The sequence below is a fragment of the Anoplolepis gracilipes genome, chromosome 1 (assembly GCF_047496725.1).
Source record: "Anoplolepis gracilipes chromosome 1, ASM4749672v1, whole genome shotgun sequence".
Classification (NCBI taxonomy): domain Eukaryota; kingdom Metazoa; phylum Arthropoda; class Insecta; order Hymenoptera; family Formicidae; genus Anoplolepis; species Anoplolepis gracilipes.
Window position 1 is genome coordinate 18,563,468 of NC_132970.1, and position 18,878 is coordinate 18,582,345.

Consider the following 18,878-nt stretch of genomic DNA (forward strand, 5'->3'; position numbering starts at 1 on the left):
TTTTATTTTTGAACAAAATAAGTAAAATGATAAAGAAAAGAATAAAGTATACATTTTTTTAATTGTTACATGTATTTTTGTTTAATTTTAATTGCTTTCTGTATTTGTGCAATTTTCCTGATTGAAACATTACACGAGTAACCGCAATTGTAGAATTTGTACTTCATTATCAAGACAAAGACTTTCTAGTGCAGTCTATCTTCGTAATTGTTTCTTTTCGTAATTGTTCCTTTAATAATGATTATTTTAAATTGTTGAACAGAAATGTTTCATTCAACATTTATTTTGATTCTTGACACGACTTCACAAATACCTTCTCCAGTGAAAGATCAATATAATAGCATTTGTTTCATTGTACTGTAGCATGGTATTCTTTACTTTTTGATATTTTACATTTACTCTGAATTGTAAACTTTATTTTACAAACCAGACTTATGGATGTGAATTTTTCGCTCGAGAAAGAAAGTTCGATATCGTAAGAAAGTGTCGTCGACATTCAACTTTAGATTGCTCAGCGTGTTCAGATACAGCTGCTGTTATTTGTTCTTCTAAAATTGTTGTACAAAATAACAAATTAGATTTATTTATTATAATTATATTAATAAATTTTATTTAAAACGAATAAATATGTCGCATTTGTAAAGCGCACTTAAAATCGAACTTTTTTTATTAAATATTTATTTAATTAAAAACCTATTCTTTGTTTGACAATAATAATTACTCTGTATAATAGATAAATTTATATAAATGCGGAATATTAATTTGAGAATATTAAAATAAAGATTTAATTACAAATCTTAAATGAATTGTCTTTGTAATCAGAGAAACATAATCTATGATTATTTCGGTCTATAAGTATCGTCGTTAAAGTGTTTTAACTCTCATCGTTAGAGCCGAACAAAAACAAACAACAGATGTTACTGACTAGATCTCTACGAAAACAGAAATTCTATCTGTCTGGAAGATTTTGCGAAGAATAATGACTCTAAAATAACAGATTTCGGAGATTTCATTATTTCTCTCTCGACGCGTCGTGATTGTCTTATTAATGAAATGACATGTGAGAAAAAACAAACGAAAGAGTTAACAAGTGTTCAATTGCAAAGATAAATTTAATAAATGAATATGAATCAAATCTAAAAAATTGATATGCCTGAAGTGTTTATATTTTTAAGAGCGAACATTTGAAAAAAAAACATCAGCTTATAGTATAAACTATTTATATCGGATTATTCGGGTATCGAAAAATTCGGAATATATCTGTAGCACCAGAAACTAAAATTACTTTTTAGTTTCAATGCTTAAAATTAAAACATACAACGCTGTATAATTTTTGACTTTTTCTTCAGCTGTTGCACTCTAGTATCGTGTCCGTTTACGCGATGTCCCTGTCAGTCAGCGCCGTCGTACGTTTATTTACCAAGTAATTATTATGCATGTTGACGTTAGTAAATGAAATTAAAAAACATTTTGCTCCTTACACATGACAGGTAATCGCCAAGGTAAGGCTAAGACGAGATACATGTTACATCGAGGTTGAACTCGATAAGTTAAAGACAACATCGATTTTCATTAGATTCATTGCTATGAAACTTTAGTCGAGTTAAACAAACAATATACACTATTAACAAAAGCACTAACAGGAATTGACCTTTTTTACGAAGTTATAGGCGTGCAAGTATTAGTATCTTATTCCAATATGCTCCAAAATCAATTTTCTTTAGAACGTTCATTGATTGAAAGATTGATTGTGCCTGAATAAATTACTCTTATTAATATCTATATCTATTATCTTAATTATTTTATTGAACTTAAATTTAATCATGTTCACAAGAAATGATTGCAGTTTTTTTGTTTCTAATTAGGTGGGAAAGAGTATAATGTATACACTTGAATAAAATTTATAGATTGTTAAGTGTAATCGTAATTATGTATATAATGCTGAATTATTAAAATAATAATTATAATTTACTATAAATATTATTTTATAATATGCGATATTCATTTAAACACATATAAATGCAATATGTGATAGCATTTACTTGATTTTTAAGATACCACAGCATTTTACAAGCAAGAACAAAAAACTAAAATAGAAAATTACAATCTACAAATACGAGTGAGATTGGCAAAAACTTCAAAAGTTTTTCATTATTAATAGAGAAATTACACGTTAGTGTAAATACTCGCTAATAGAGTTCTATTGAGGATTTTTAATTGATTGCGTGAATCACATCAATTATATTGCACTTAATTTGAAATTAAGTAAATAAATATTGGTAAGAAAATCATTAATTATTCTTTTGACTAAATTAATATCTTTAAGTAATTGTGTTATAATAAATATAAAAGAGTAGAAAAGAGAAGTGTGTATCATTGTGTAATTGATATAAATGGATTTTCCGCAAATGTAATTATGATGCAATATTCGTTGCTGTAGAATAAATATTATTGTTAATAATTTTACATATTTTGAATTACGTTATAATTATAAATTACTGTAACAGATGTATCTGAATTTTGACATTTATGTATTATAGAGAAATGATTTATTATAATTTGTTTTCTATTCTAATTATTTTATTATAAACCGCGAGCACACACGCTAATTGCACAAAGAATAAAACAGAGTGTTGCGCTCAAATAAATATCACATCACATTAAATGGATATCTCACTATTGCATGCGCGGTTTGAACGGAATATATCATAGAAAGATTGTTGAAACGCGCGCGATATATGTCAGTTTCAGAAACAGTTTCGTGGCTTTAAATTTGCAGCGTGCGAACATATTGCTACAAAACATGAACGCATTTAGCTAGATTCCAAATATATGGGTGTTCAAATTTAGCAAACCATTTTTTTATCGATTTACTTTGACACAATTTGATATTGAGTTTCACGAAAATATAAAAATATAAAGTCATCATTCTCTTGTCACAAATTTTCCACAATAATAATAAATATTTTTGTAAATTAATCTTAAAATTCAAGTACATATTCGAAAAGTACTCTTAAACATTAAGAAAAATTCGAGCGCAAAAGAATTTGTTGCAAGTAGAAATAAAACACTCAAAAAAATATGTTGCTAATGTAAGTAGATTTCTAGATATCTCAATTAAAATTTATTGATATTTTTTGCATCTGTTAGAATATTGTTTGTCACATATAGAATTTATAACAGCAATATTCTAACAATATCTCTAGAAAATTTAGATTTCAAATATTAATCACAAATATAATTGTCCTTAACAATAGGCATTAAAGATAGACACCACAGAAAAATTTTCTGTCTAAATTACACTAATAATACAGATATAAATTCTGTCTCTGTCATTTAAATTGATTAAGTACAAAACATATACAGTATCACAGTATTTGCTAATCATTTATTTATTTCAGTTAATTTTTTACACCTAGAAAATTTTTGTTGAAGTTGCAAGATCATTTTTTTGAGTGAATCTTTTTTTTTTTTTTTTTTTTTTTTTTTTTTTTTTACACAATATATTATCTACTTTATTTTACTATTTTTTAATCTGAATTTAGAGAGCTTTTAAATTGTTCGAATAAAATAAGTATCTAATCAGCAGTTTTGTATTAATAATTGTCTTTAATAACAAACTAATTTGAAGATTATGAAAAAATAAAATTAATTGTAGAATATTCAAATTGCTTTAGGTTTATTTACAGACGGAAAATCCATATTTTTCATATTCTCGATCCTAGTGGTGGGTAGCTTCGATAACGAGAAACGGCCTGCTTGGAATTTCAATACTTCCGAAAGGGCCAAGATACGAATAGGTCATGACCGGCAAACTTTAGGAAAATTTACGACGACAAAAGGGGGAGGGAACGAGAAAGAGAGTTGTTCAAAGAAACATGATGCAAAAGTTACGTTATCCGGAACCGCCTGGAAATAGATAGATAGAAATTCGATTTGCACATCTGGGCCGCATCTGATATACAAAGTAGGTTGAAGATGACAAACAATTCTGCATCACGCGATAGTACGTATCTTTTCCGTTGTCTTTCTTTTTTTTTTTTTTATTTGAAATAATATACAAGTGAATAGCAACACAAAATTAAAGTGTAATTAGTTACAAGAACTTTTATAGACCAAGTTAAATCTTGATGTATGTCATAATTAATGTTACATACATCATATCGTATACAGATATTTGAACATCTGTTTCACTTAATAAAACTCTTTGATTGATTTGAAATCAATTTTATTTGGAAATAAAGAGTAGCGAAGATTAATTTGTAATCAAACGGAAGCATGCGATTAATATAGTCAAGTTTTAAATAAACGAATTCTAGATCAATAGCCAATTACAGCGATGACATGTGACATCTTCGTGCAAGTTTCGTAAATATTGAACAATTATTTCCACATGACTTGCGGAAAACATCAAATAACGCTATTGCGAAGTCATTGCAATTTTGTGCGATTTACGATATTACATTTCTCATTCTTCAGTACCAAATATACTTCCATTTTTATCATCAAATTTTTTCTCTCTCTTATCTCCACAGAGTAAATTTCAATTTTTACAAATGTGACGTTACAGTAAATAGTGAAGTTGCAGTATCTTTATACGTGATGCTGATCAATCGCGATAAAATGCTATACAGAATATTCTTGCATTTTATTTTATACAAACTATAAAATGTAATATATATTGATCATTTATTCTTATCATTTAGACAATATGATAAGATTATTATACTTTTTAATCTCTGTTCTTACTTATCTAAGACTGAAGAGGTTCTGTGTGTAAAGAAATTTTTTATTATTTATATATTTATTAACCCGTACTGCAGCATACAGATTTTGTGCTTTCTCTCTTTCTTCCTTATAATGACAAAGTAGTTAAAAAATTCCACCTTTTATATGCATAACTTTTATATATCATATTTTACTTCTACTTTTGACTTCAAGTGATCTTCACAAAGAAGAACTTTTGATTGCAATTGTGTCGCGATATAATGTGCGGGTAGCAAAATTATACAATAATATTTGCAAAGTATCTCAAAAGCAAGTATATCTTCTGTAGAAAATGCTCCGACATTTTTGTGTCGTTTAATTTTATTCGCATTAAGCAAAGGTACAGGAAATATTTTACTCTGCCTTAGGAAGTCGAGAAGATTTTGAAAATCAACTAAAAGTATAATAAATACTCAAGGGAATGATGAAACGAATATATGTATTCCTTTAATAAGGACACGCGTAATAAAAACTATATATTGTCATTATATTTATAATTTTTCAATAAAAGAATTACTTTTGTTTTTTGAATAATCTTATTATATTATCTAAAAATTTATTATTTTTTCAGAAGAAATTCTGTTAAACTTGGTTTAAATTAAAATGAATTTGTAATGTACATTGATTGAGCTGTTAGAGAGAAAAGTGTATAACGTTTATTAAAAAAATTGAAATTGCATCGCTGTTTCAAATGCTGTTGCACAAATACATTACGTAATAGTATTTATATTTGCGTTGTATTTCTGATTTTTACCAAATAACAGTTTACACACAAAAAAATAAATAATTAAAGAAAGCAAAACATACACACACACACACGAGTTATCAATAAATAAACTAGAAATACATGTTGTTCAAAATCTAAAAGTAAGTTTTGTAAAAGTAAGATTTAAGACTAAAACGTATTTTGATTCAATTTGTTTTTATAGACAATTAATGTTTTTCCTTCTCTCTTCAATTATACTTATAAATGTGTATAACAGCTGGTAGACTCGTAATCGAGCGATCGTAAAACTCCAGAAAAAGGAGAATGGAAAATGAGAATAACCTTTGTTTTATTTCGCGAATTTGTAGCTTTAAAAATTATATAAATTTAGGTTTTTAATCGTTTGATACTATTTATATTATTTGGTAATGAGAGAGAGAGAGAGAGAGAGAGAGAGAGAGAGAGAGAGAGAGAGGGAAAGAGAGGGAGCTCAAAATAATAAAAGTCAAATTATCAAAATTATTAACAACATTCCTTTGCTAAAATCTACAAAATCACGATATAAATAATCTAGAATTTGAAATCTGAACTATATATAAAAATTTGAAATTTAATATTTATATATTTGTATTAATGTATATATTTGTTTAGTAAAAATCGCTGAGCGAAAGCACTATGTTAAAATCATTGTCAAATATCTGTCCTAGCTGTTCGAAACTATTCTAAAAAGTACGCGACCTGTCTCGCGTCTTTTGCTTTTTCGATAGGTTTGGACAGCTGCCAAAGCCCATTATAGCCATGCTTGTTTCCGCTGTATATAACGTAATTTGTATACAAGAATTTATAATTTTTTCTATTTTTTTTATTCAACGTCTATTGTCAATCTGTGTGTCGTATCCTCCGTGCGAAAATGTAATTTTCATTCGCGCTTTTGATCGCAACTTTAATTGAAACGTGCCAACGACGCTGCATTATTATTATGACTTGGAAGTTAGAGATAGTATTTTGTCAGTTATATTCCAACCGGCATTATTTTTATAAAATGCAATTATCAAAGAAAATCTCATGTCAACAATCTGTAAGGGGCCAAAAAAGTTTTTTTCTTTTATAAGCTAATATTAATAATTTGGATTTTGTAAATTTGCGAAGATTACTTTTTATTCTGAAGTTCTTTGTCACATAATATTACACAATTTTTTTTACATTACTTTAAATTTTTCTAAAATAAAGATATTTTACATTATCTTTCATTAAACGTGTACGTAAAAAAATGTTTATTATTTTCACCGTTTCAGTAAATTATCATTAATTTTTCATTCCTTCTTTGCTGTGCTGAACTATAAATCTTCGGGATAGCGTTTTAAAATATTCTACATTTAATGCGCCACAAATTGTGATGTGTAACCCTCACATTAAAATATTAGTTATTAACGAATAAATTTAATGCACTCAATTTTCTGTTAAACCAACATTAGCTTTTTTAATATCGGTTCACAGGACGTATATGTATGTAAATATATTATATATGTTATATATTATATAAGCAGTGAAAATTTAAAAATGATGAAATTTATTAATAATGATGTTTTTCATTTATAAATCCGTAATTCATTATACATTCATATTCATAAATTTAAAAATATTGATAAATGCTTAAAAAAAATATACAAAGAAACATTTTTGTGCGAACATCTTTTATACTATTATTCGTACATTAAAAGTCTATACACGTGTATTTAAAATAGTACATTTAGTAGATTGTCTTGAATAATATCAGGCTATTTAAATAAAAACGATTACTCAAATCGGCGAGTTATATCATGTACTAACCCAAATAGATAATAAACAAGTTAAGCGGGTTCTATCGCATCGTGTGTACTCTACGTTAAAACCTCGGAAAAGATAGTGAACTGAATTTAATGACAGTGACGCAATAAAGTTAGCAAAAGAGAAAATGCTTGTACATACTATATACATATATGTATAAACTTGCACATAATTTGCGCGCTATTCACGATCCATCAATATTATGTGTACGTTAATTAATTCTAATACGCGAAATTATTCCTTGAAGAAGTCTTCATTTGGTATTAATTTATCATTAGCCTTGAAATATAAATATCACTAACATAGATAATATCATTTTAACAATATTGATAAACACAATATTATGCTGTCGTGTTGGTAATATTATGGGCATAATAATTAGTTTAACATGTATCTATTTATTTTAATGTATTTTAATGATAGTATTAAATAAGTATATAATGAAAATGGATATTTTATTGATAAGTAGCTCATATTTATCAATATCTATTTGAAATTCCCCTAAATGAATATTTCATTAAAAAATTATAATATAAGAACGGTACATATTGAATCTCATCATTACTCATACATTTATTATCGATTCCTTTCTACTTTCCCCAAGCTATATCCTTTTTCCATTTAGTCCACAAAGGAGCCATCACCTTTAAATAACCGGCTACTAAATTCCTTTTGTATATTATACTCATCTTTTCTATCTCTATTGCTGAATATAATCTCTTTCGTTTTTATGGCTTTTTTTTATGAAAATTGAGATTTTAGTACTCGAGGAATTGTAAATCCTATACTTCAGAAATATGATGTTTAAATTGTTAGTGAATTACTAAGCGTTAAAGTCAACCGTTTATTGGAAAGTCATAACGACTATGTAACTAGGGATTAGTCTCTGGTAAGGCGTTACTTTTTGCAATCTAAAATTTTCTATCATTAAGAAGTAATGCAAACAGTTTTAATATTTTATGCTTCTAAGAAACTGAGCTATATAGAATATCTTTTTAGCACACATTTTATAGTGGAAAATACTATCACTCGTGATATTATTATCAAATTTAGAATATATATAATTATATAATTATAAATATATTTATATTTTTCAAACATAGATATATTTATATAATAAAAAAAATAAAAAATATAAAAAATAGGGGTGGATTAATTGAAAAAGAATATGTCAATACGAAAGAAATGAAAAATGTAAAATTTTAAGTTTTAATCAATTTTGTAATAAATTGATTTAAAAAAGTGGCAAATGTGTGTGGTAGAATTTGCAAAAAACATATTTGTAAACTTTTAAAATATAATAGCGAATTATTTTGGACACTCCATTAAGTAATTTTTTGTTGGAAACTTTTAAGTGCTTCTGGTAAGAATAAAAGTGGTTAACGCACATGTTCCGAGACACTTTGTGAAAGGTAAATTAGCTGCCACAAGTCAAATAAATTATTCAGCTAAAGTTGTGTAATTGAAAACAATTTTTTTATAAATTTCCACATAATATTTAAGCCAAGTGATCATTGAGCTATGCTACAGGGAGCACTCGTTGTATTATATCGCTCTAGGAACTAGAGAAATGCAAATTCCTCCGAAAAAAGATTTTTTACGGAGCATGAAAGAGAGCAGATTGTATGCCGTTGGCATTCTCGAGGAAATTGCGCACGGTGAACATATGGCTTGTGAAGTTATCTTGCTGAGACCCTAAATGATAAATGACATCTATTGTATAAGTTAAGTCCACGAGTTACATTCCTGAACGTGATGTTTTTTTTGGTGATGTTAAATTATTTTATATTGTTTGTAAAGAAATCTTTCTCGTTTTCAAAATTAAACAGAAATAACTTGATTCTCACGATAATGTATTTAGCCAATTGTTAAAGCTATAATGGCAGAAATGTAGGTAGCAGAAACACATGGAAACTATATACATATTTGTAATAAAATTACTTCAAATTTATATCGTTGCTTATAACATAACAATAATATGTGTAAAATATTTTAATAAAATAAAATATAATAAATATAATAAAATTTTAAAAATACAATTTCTTTTTTAAAAATTGATACAAGGATCACGAAAATTTTCTTTTTTAAAATATTATTTTAATTAATTTTATTACAAAACTAGAGTATAAACTAAAATTTTGTTTAACAAACATTTTTTATTATTTTGTAATGTTTTATTATATCGTATTGAATTTCTCTTATAATATTGTATTATAAATTGAAACAAATTTTTATATTACGGTAGTGGTTTATGTAGTATTTAATGTGATAATATTTCAATGCAAATAATGAAATATTTTCTCGCATTATCAGCATTTGTCATACATACGTATACATATGTGTACAGAGCACTTTGCGCGCTGCGAATTGCAGAAATGTTTGCGGGACAAGAATCAGTATAATGTAAATGTATTAATTATACAAAGAAAAAGAAAGTGAAAGAGTTAGATGCTGTCACACGATGAATTATATGATATCTAATTAATTATTCGAAAATTTATCCCAAAATTTGTTGAAAAAATGACTATTTAATAAAGTTCTTGATAAAATATAGGACATTTTCTCTATATATTTAATCGCGATTATGTCTCAAACAACAAATTTTACAATCATATCTCTCACATAATGAAAAAATTATGTATGTAATTTTATTTTGTGTCAATAGATTCTAATATGCTTGCATAGTTAAATGTTTAAATATATTATAATGTATGAAGCATATAATAATGGTATTTATATGCTAAAAGAGATCATATAATATAGTACATGTTTTTATTCAACGATGTCAGTGGAAAGAAGATATAGAGGATGATCCATTAAAATATAAAGGATATAAAATATAAAAGATGATCCATTAAAAGAGATAAAATACTTGAATAAATTTAGCTTATTTAAAGATACAAACACAAAGTGACAAGAATATATAATTTATATAATTATAAAAAGCAAATATATGTAATATATGAATTAAATGTGTGTGTATGTTTCTTGGAATTATTCTGGAAATGAAACCGCAAGTTGCTACAACGATTTCGTTTTTGTGATCGTCATCGGCAATCAAACGACCGAAGAAAAGTGCGAACTTTTCTTCCTATTACCGCGAGCTCGCCTTTGCCTTAAGCTTTTACGAGTTATAGACAAAATGGAACGATTTTACGTAGCAAAAAAGTGCACGAGAACTGTTACTTTAATTTCAACCGGACGGAAAAGCCGGAGATTACTGTGCTTTTCTTCTGTGTAGAAAACATTGCTTGATGAACATAATCGTAATTTGTCGTAAAAACGAATTTTCTCACGCGTAAAACACTGATATTTTCATCGCAATGCACTCAATTTCAAATTTCATTACCATGCGCAGAAACTTTGCCATTGACAGAACAAATCTTATGATTAAATAAACGATAAAATTTATTTTTTTGACATTATTATAAACTTCTTGTATTGTAATTTAAAAAATATCGAATTTTTTGAAACATTATTTTTTGCCAATGCAAAGAAATATTGAAATCTTACAATCTTACACATTTACGTAGCTGATGATTTAAATAATTAGAAAATAATTACTTCAGTTGTTAGAAATATTAATTTTATTGTTTACTCTCTCTCTCTCTATTTAATACACACCTTGCAGTATGGCAATAACACCTACGCATGTTTTTTTTCGTTTAGAAGTAATTCATTTTAATTCAGAAGTTAATTCTGTACGCAACAATAAAAATTGATTGACGTTAAACGTGATAAAATAGGATCAATAAGGACGGAATATGCGTGTGACACGCATGTCTGAAATTTCATGAAATTATTTTACTTACAATCACATATATATATAGACGAATATTTTATTTTAACAATTCGAAACTTACTTCTGCAATCATAAAAGATCTTCTTTTCAGAAAAAAAGTTCTTCTGTAGGAAAAATGTAAGAAAATTCAGTAATCAGGAAAGAGTCTACTCTTGAGTAGTATTCACAAACATAGTGATATCCTCGCAAAAGGACACACTAGACACGTGCCAAAGAAACTCAACAGTTCGCAGCTTTCGAGGGAAAGGGATTTCCCCAAAGACCGACTGTGCTTCTTCTCTGAATGATTTATCATCGTAAACTTATTAAAACTTCAAAAGAACACCACAAGTCATAATTTGATCGTTTTTCCACATGACAACAAAACTCTGACTGATTTGTTTCAGTTCATATGTACAAAATTTATGAATGGGCAAATTATTTGACGCTCGCAGCAAAAAATTCATAGAGAGAAATATGTTTCACGTAATTTTTTTTTATAGGTATAACATATTTATGTCCTTTTTTGATTGAATAAATTTCAGGCAACGATGTCAATTATACGTAAAGCGTAAATAATTCTGCAGTACTACGCATTATGAGAACGTATATTTTTCGCATTTCTTTCCTATCAGGATACAAACATCTATAAAGACTATAAATATTTATTTTTCTGTAAAGAGGATAGCCCCTCAGGGGCTGTTAATCTTGTACTCCCAAATATACGCATCATTTGATTCTATCGAATGCACAAAATGCTATATACATATAAATCATATGCGTGTAAATCGCGATCTCTCAATTTCTAGATAGCATTCCACATACGCTTCATTATGTTTCGGAATCTCATTCATTCGGATCCATTCTTAGGATACCAATCGTATTGAAACACGCGTGTGTCGAACTGTAATCGCATTATTCGGATAATAGAACTTTTGAGTTTATGTGAAATTTTACGCTAGATCGGTTCTGCTTTGAACCAGCAATTGCTCAGCTTACTGTCTCTCTGGTCTCTGGTTTAAAAGCAAAATTATAATTGAAACTATGATTAAATTATAATTTTTTTAATCCATTATATCGATTACATAATTTAATGAGCGAGATCGCGCATGATTTCGCAGGCCTTTTAGTTCGCGAAGCCCTTGAAGCTCACTACGTCGTGTCGCTGGGACAAGGCTAGGGCAAGGTGGAAAAGAGTAGCGCGCACATTGCGCGCGACAATGCCGGACAGGCTTGACGGTAATCTATGGGGGCTGCTGAAACGAGTAGGTGAACTTTTACCCCCCGCTACGAATTACCGTTGCTCTTAGCCTGTACCGCGTCGGAGCATTTAATGCTACGCCCGGTATATAACAGCTCTTCTTGTCCTGCCGGTTCTCCATCCAATTCTCTCTTTTAACCTTCGTGGCAGGAAATACGATAGAAAGGCGCCGATGGCCGGGAGGAGGGAGGTAGGACCCTATGGTATTCTTTCGGTTTGTACGTACGACGCAGACAAACTGCCGGATTCGTGGGTCTCGAGAGCGATCCACTCGTCTCGTTGCTCTTGGCGCTTGGCGCGTTCCATCGCATTTCTCCAATCCTGAGTCTATTCCTCGATCGAAATAGTTTTTCTTTATTGTCTGTTGCTTTTTTTCTTCTTTTATAGCTTTCTTTTCGCATGAAATGTCTTCCAATTGCAATTCACGATTATTTTTCCATGAAATCTAGAGCTAGAGCTTGGCTAGATACATATTTAACGAATACATAATTCCAATAAAATGCTTTCTAAAATGATAAAAAATTATACTTTTTAATTTTTTATGTTAGAAACAAGAAAAATAATTTACAAGCCTCTGTTATTTATAAATGATTCAGGCTTAGCTGTATCTCTCATCTTTTACCTTTATAAATTATTTTATTAATTTTAAAGTTAAATTTTTCTAATATCGATAAGTCAATCGTTCTTAAATTTATTTTATTTCTTTAAAAGTTATCTGAAAATTATATATATCTAGTTAATTATTTAAATGCTTAAAAAACGATCTTTAAAATAAAATAAAAATAGCAGCTGTTCTTTTCTTTCTTTACAATATAAAAGTAATATAAAAACGCATATAGATAATTTCATATATGATAAGATGATAATATGTTAGTTTACTTAGTTCGCCCCTTTTGATCGATTTGTGATGAGATTCATTTGAAGGAAAAAGGAATCTTTTTGCACAGAATGATAGATAGCAACTTTTCTACGACATATAAATGTGATAAGAAACTATACTGATTCCATCGCTCACAAATAACAAGTGAGAGAAGACAAAAAAGCGAACAAGCAAGACAAAAAAAACGAAAGCACAAAAGTTTTTGGCAAAGAAAGAAAAAACATTGACATATATAGCTAATAAACTGCAGACATGCAAACAGTGTTAGTTATCTCATAAAAATAGAACGTTAAAAAATCTATATTATTTATCTATATTATTTTAACTCAGATATGATTTTATAAAAGTAAAATAGATGAATAATCATTCCACTTCGATATGATATTCCAGATTTACTATGCCTTTTATTTGATTTTTAGTTGCTCAAAATAATTGCTTAATAGAGCTGACATTTTGTACATACAATATAATTAAATAATAATATAATAATTTTTAACATTTTAGAATAACGTGCTTCTATTTGTGTGCTTTTAAATTATAAATTTAGCTGTGTGTATTCTGTAAGAAAATTTTCTCTGCAAGCTCTGTAACTTTTAACTCTTTTTTTCTTTCGCTTTTTGCTTTTTCTCTCTTGCTTTACAATGTTACATAGCTTATGTAGAGATAAAGTATTACAGAGCATTTTTATAAAATAGACCCATCAGTTATCTGTAAAGTACAATGTAATAAAATAAATTATAATTAAAAAAACTCGGGAATAAATATCAAATTTAAATTAAATATAGATCAAATAAAAGTCAGCGCGGTACTTGAAACTCTTATTTGCCTATATTCAATTTTTCTGATACATTGTAATATATCTGCCTATATATAATTATATATAAATTTAGAATTGATTATAGACAATTGTTATCACTTTTTTAAATTCCACTTTTTTATAAAAATAATGCAAAAGTTATTCTTCTAATTACTTTTCAATTATTATTTTTATTATTTTTTTGTATATATGGACAGAGATTATATAAAAAAACACATAAATATATAAATATATAAGTTTATAATTATGTATGTGTATTACATTTGATTATATGTATATGGACTTTTTTCCTAGACGAAGATATTTTATTATTTTAAAATTGCAATCTCTCTTTTTATTTTAAAAGATGAGATCTAGAATTGATTTTTTGTAATATTGATGACATATATGCATATGCGTATGTGCGTGCGTGCATGCGTGCGTTAATTAAAAAAATTATGGTTTGTGAAATATTTTTTTATGAATATTTATTGCATCTTTTATCTATTATATTACTATTATCATTTCTTAAATGATAATAAGTAAGTAGTTTGATAATAAAGATATCGATGTTGATCATACATCTGTGCGCGTAATTTCAAAGTCACGGGCATGTAATTGTTACATAAATGGAGAGTAATGGACTAGTAACCGCACAAACGTTATTGTCTTCCATCCACTGATCGGAGTTTGACAAGCGAATGAACGTCTTCTGCTTGCAAAAATCTGATAATTGTGCTAACTCCTCGAACGTGGAATAATAATTTTCAATCACAGCCATTTTATTCTCGTCTATAAGATTACATATCAGTGACTTTGAGGTTGCCCGTACACATCAAGTATAAAATTAACGCTTCTACCTTTATTATCAGACTGCTGTCATTGCATATTCGTAGATCAGTTACTTTTTAGATGATAAGCATATTTTTATCTAAGATTTTAAAAAAAGGACTCTTAACTTAGTAATATAGGATTGAGGATATGTTAAAATAGCTTTCCATTCGGGAAGTTTCCCTGAACAGCTCAAGATCCGTGTAATGGTGATAAGAACCGGTGAATGTATGTGCTGAATTATGAAAGCTGGCGCCACAGATAATCGATTGCAGAAATAGCCTTCCGTGTAAAGACGGACGCCTAAAAGGGCAAAGCTTTCCCGGTCATTTAATATCTTGCCCTTTCTCTGCAAGCAACACTTTATACTTTTCCGCGTAATATATATAATAATAATATATAATAGAATATAAGCATATGTATATAAATAGAAGAAGTAAAAGGATTTAACGCCATAGAGGGAAAAAGGAAAATTTTCATTGAATTATAAAATTTAATTAAAAAGAATAAATTATTTATATTTATTTTTTTAATATTATTTGACATTTTTTATTAAATTTTTTTAATGTTTACTTCATTTAATGTATTTTTACATTAAATGAAACACTAATTGAGCGTATTACTTATATATTGCGGAATAAAATTTATATATAAAACGTAATGAATAGATTGGACAGTACTAAAAATAAAAATAATAATAATAATAATAAAATAATATTAACAATTTACTTTATCGTTCCTCTAACGGAAAGAAAATGTCAATGTTTTTAATTGTTAAACTATGTGTAGCCACATATCGAGTCGTAAATTAGAAGGGTTTGTTCTTTGCTTTGAAAAGAAAGTGCCAGCGTATCATCTTTATTGTAGAAACTAGTCTAAATTACTATCCACTATAAGAGGAATCGGCCGAACTTCTCCGAAGGAAAATCTAACAACCCTCCTGGCTCAATTGCCCTCCTGCGAAGGCGGAGGAGTTAGGCAATTTGTCTGAAACGTCCCCTTGCAAGCATCGATGTGTCAAAAAGAAACCAAAAAAAAACTAATGAAAAAGATGCGCGTTTCTTTAATTTTAACTACGTATTCAATTATTACTATAATGACTTTAGTAGAAAAAATTAATATCAGAATTTACAATTGCTAAAAAATAACGAATTATAAATATCTTATTTGTAAATAAAAATTAATTTTTATTTAAATAAAAAATTATTTTTATATGAAATATAAACTTTTTAATCATATTATAAGTGATTTTTGCACAAAATTCCATATCAAATTTTCTTGATAATCAAATCATTTACCGAAGTAATACAAATTAATGAGTTGTATTAAATGAATGAGCGTAGAAAGTCTAATAGTTTCTTCAATTATTTTAATCCATATAGTTTGTATTGTTAAAAACCTTGAAATTTTTTCTTATTTTAAGATAAATTACGTTATTCATAGAAGTAATTTGAGATAAAATTCTTAATAATTTGTATTGAAAAATTTAATATATTTAATTAATAATTGGTCAGGATTAATTAATTAAATAGTTTAAGATTTAGTTATATTTTGAAAATTTACTATATTATGTATTCTGGAAATTTACTATAAATTAATCAAGATCCACAAATATATTTAAATACATATATATAAACATTTTATCAATACATACATCATATGTGTAAAGCTGGTATTATTTCAGTATTTTTCATAATTTAAAAAAAATATGAAAAATTAAAAGAAAATTTTGCTTTATTTTCAATAGTTCCCTAGTTTTTGATAATTTAAACAAATAATTCTAGCCGTTAAAAAAGTGCTGCAGAACAAACTAATGTGAGTTTATGCATTATCTTACTTGAAATTTTTTTTTATCACATTTTTATCAGATTTTCAAAGATTTATAATTTTACGTAAGTTGTAGAAAGAGTTTTACTTTTAAAGAGCAAAAAACATCAAAATAAAATAGTCACTAACAAACGCACATGTATGAGGTGAAAAGAAATGGTTAATTTTCGAGACTTCTATCGATTGAAAACAGTTCTCGTATGGTATTGAGCATATTCTTGTATTTTTTAAAGAATTTTAACCATTAGTGATATTAAAAGTTCAAATTTGTTTTATTATTTAAATTAATAGAAAGATATAAAAATCTAGAATTATATTTCAGAATAAAAATTTTTAAAACTGATAGTTTGTCGATGAAAATTACGAAATCTGTTAATAAGTTTATCTCTTAATAAATTTATGGTTTGTGTCTTAAAAATTATCTGATTCTTTTTATTAACACGAATATTTTGAAGAAACATATTTTTATTAGGAAGTTAATATCGCAAGAAATATTCTTGTTTCAATAAAAGATTAAGAGAAATTTCCCAGGAGATATTTTGTTTTAACAATAAAACATTTGAGCTTTAATAACAGAGCTCCTATATAATAAAATAATTGAATAATATCCAGGTTTTACTGAGGTTCTATATCACAGAAGTATAACATTCGCCAGAAAAAATTGACGGACTGTTTAATCTTCAGATAAAATGTCAACATAACCAACGATTCTATCGTCCACACGCAGGTGACAGCGAATAAATGAAGGAATGATGCGGGAAATAATAGTGTCCAGGGTGTCGTATACATTGCGGCATTGTGTGTTGTACTAAACAAAATTTCTTTTGGGAATTATTATCACACATTCACGGAAATGTTGTTTTCACTGGATATATGAAAAAGAGAAAAACTTCTATCTTTTCGACGTTCTCAGTAATGTAAATACGTCAATTTCAGAAACAATATCAAAGTACTTTTTCTGTTTTTCAACATATTTAATATATTTATTTAATATTTTTATTTAATGCGTGTTTCTAATGTTTAAATCGTTTTTATAATGAATAACAATTTACAAATTGTATTAATAATTGAATAAGATAACAATTAAATAAATAAAGATAAATTAGAAAAATATTAATTATATATATGAAATAAACACAAGCTTTTAGAATACAATAAAACGTTAAAAAATAAATAATTAAAATCTAGAAATATATATAAAACTTTTAATTTTTTTTCTGGAAACTGTCAGCTTGTTATAGCAATCAAAGATTTAATTATTGATATATATGTATATACACATACACCTAATATCAAAATTTTAACACTATTTTAAAATTTTTTACTCTTATTTTTTATTCGTTTTATTTTATTACTTAAAAATTCTCTTTATCACATATTATTCATAGTAATAACATAGTAATGTTACGAAATAACTTGTGAAACAAGTATTATAACTTTCAAAAATATAGTTTCCGTTAACATAGATTTAATTCTGAGTTTTAAAATAAAATATCAACGTACTGTACAAACTTTATGGTTTTCCACTTTATGTTTCGCATGTTAGTTTCATAATCCTGTTACTTTTGCTTGCGAATGACAAATAAAACCAGTTGATTGAAGAAGCCAGAATAATTAAGATTTGGAAAATACTTTGCTCTTTATATTTTATAATTTATATCTAAGGAAAATATCATCTTTATTTTATTATTTTATTAAAAGTTAAATAAAATATACACTAATATTAAAATTTTTAATTTTATCAAATAGAGTAATAAAATTTAAAATTTTTTTGTGATGTTGCGTGTAAGATTTAAACATTAATTTATATACATATATTTAGGATAATATAAAAATACTTTAAAAAAGATGGATAATTTTTTTTGTTTTAGGCAAAGCTGTTCCGTTTGTGGAGTTGACTGTTGCACATGCTTCGGTGCTCACAATTTTGGCCATTAGCTTCGAACGGTATTACGCGATCTGCGAGCCTTTAAGAGCAGGGTAAGTAATCAGGAAGCTATGTTTAGGGAATAGATAAAAACGATTAATTAAATTACATACTTAGTGAATTATATTATACACGGATTTAATTTGATTCAATATGTTTGTAGATACGTTTGCACAAAAGCGCGGGCGACAATTTTGTGCATTTTGGCATGGGTGGCAGCGGCACTGTGTACAAGGTGATGCAAAGAAAAAAAATTGAAAAGATTTATAAATACT

At 27.2% G+C, this 18,878-nt stretch overlaps 1 protein-coding gene across 12 annotated transcripts in view; it reads left to right on the top strand.

Moving 5' to 3' along the window:
* The window catches only part of Ethr (ecdysis triggering hormone receptor), a 44,456-nt gene that overhangs the window by 10,711 nt on the left and 14,867 nt on the right, over positions 1 to 18,878 (top strand). For all 12 annotated transcript variants that reach the window (XM_072904382.1, XM_072904312.1, XM_072904330.1 and 9 more), the window contains 2 exons: positions 18,548 to 18,656; positions 18,767 to 18,838. In XM_072904382.1, the coding sequence (XP_072760483.1) occupies positions 18,548 to 18,656; positions 18,767 to 18,838 (181 nt within the window). The remainder of the gene's footprint in view (positions 1 to 18,547; positions 18,657 to 18,766; positions 18,839 to 18,878) is intronic.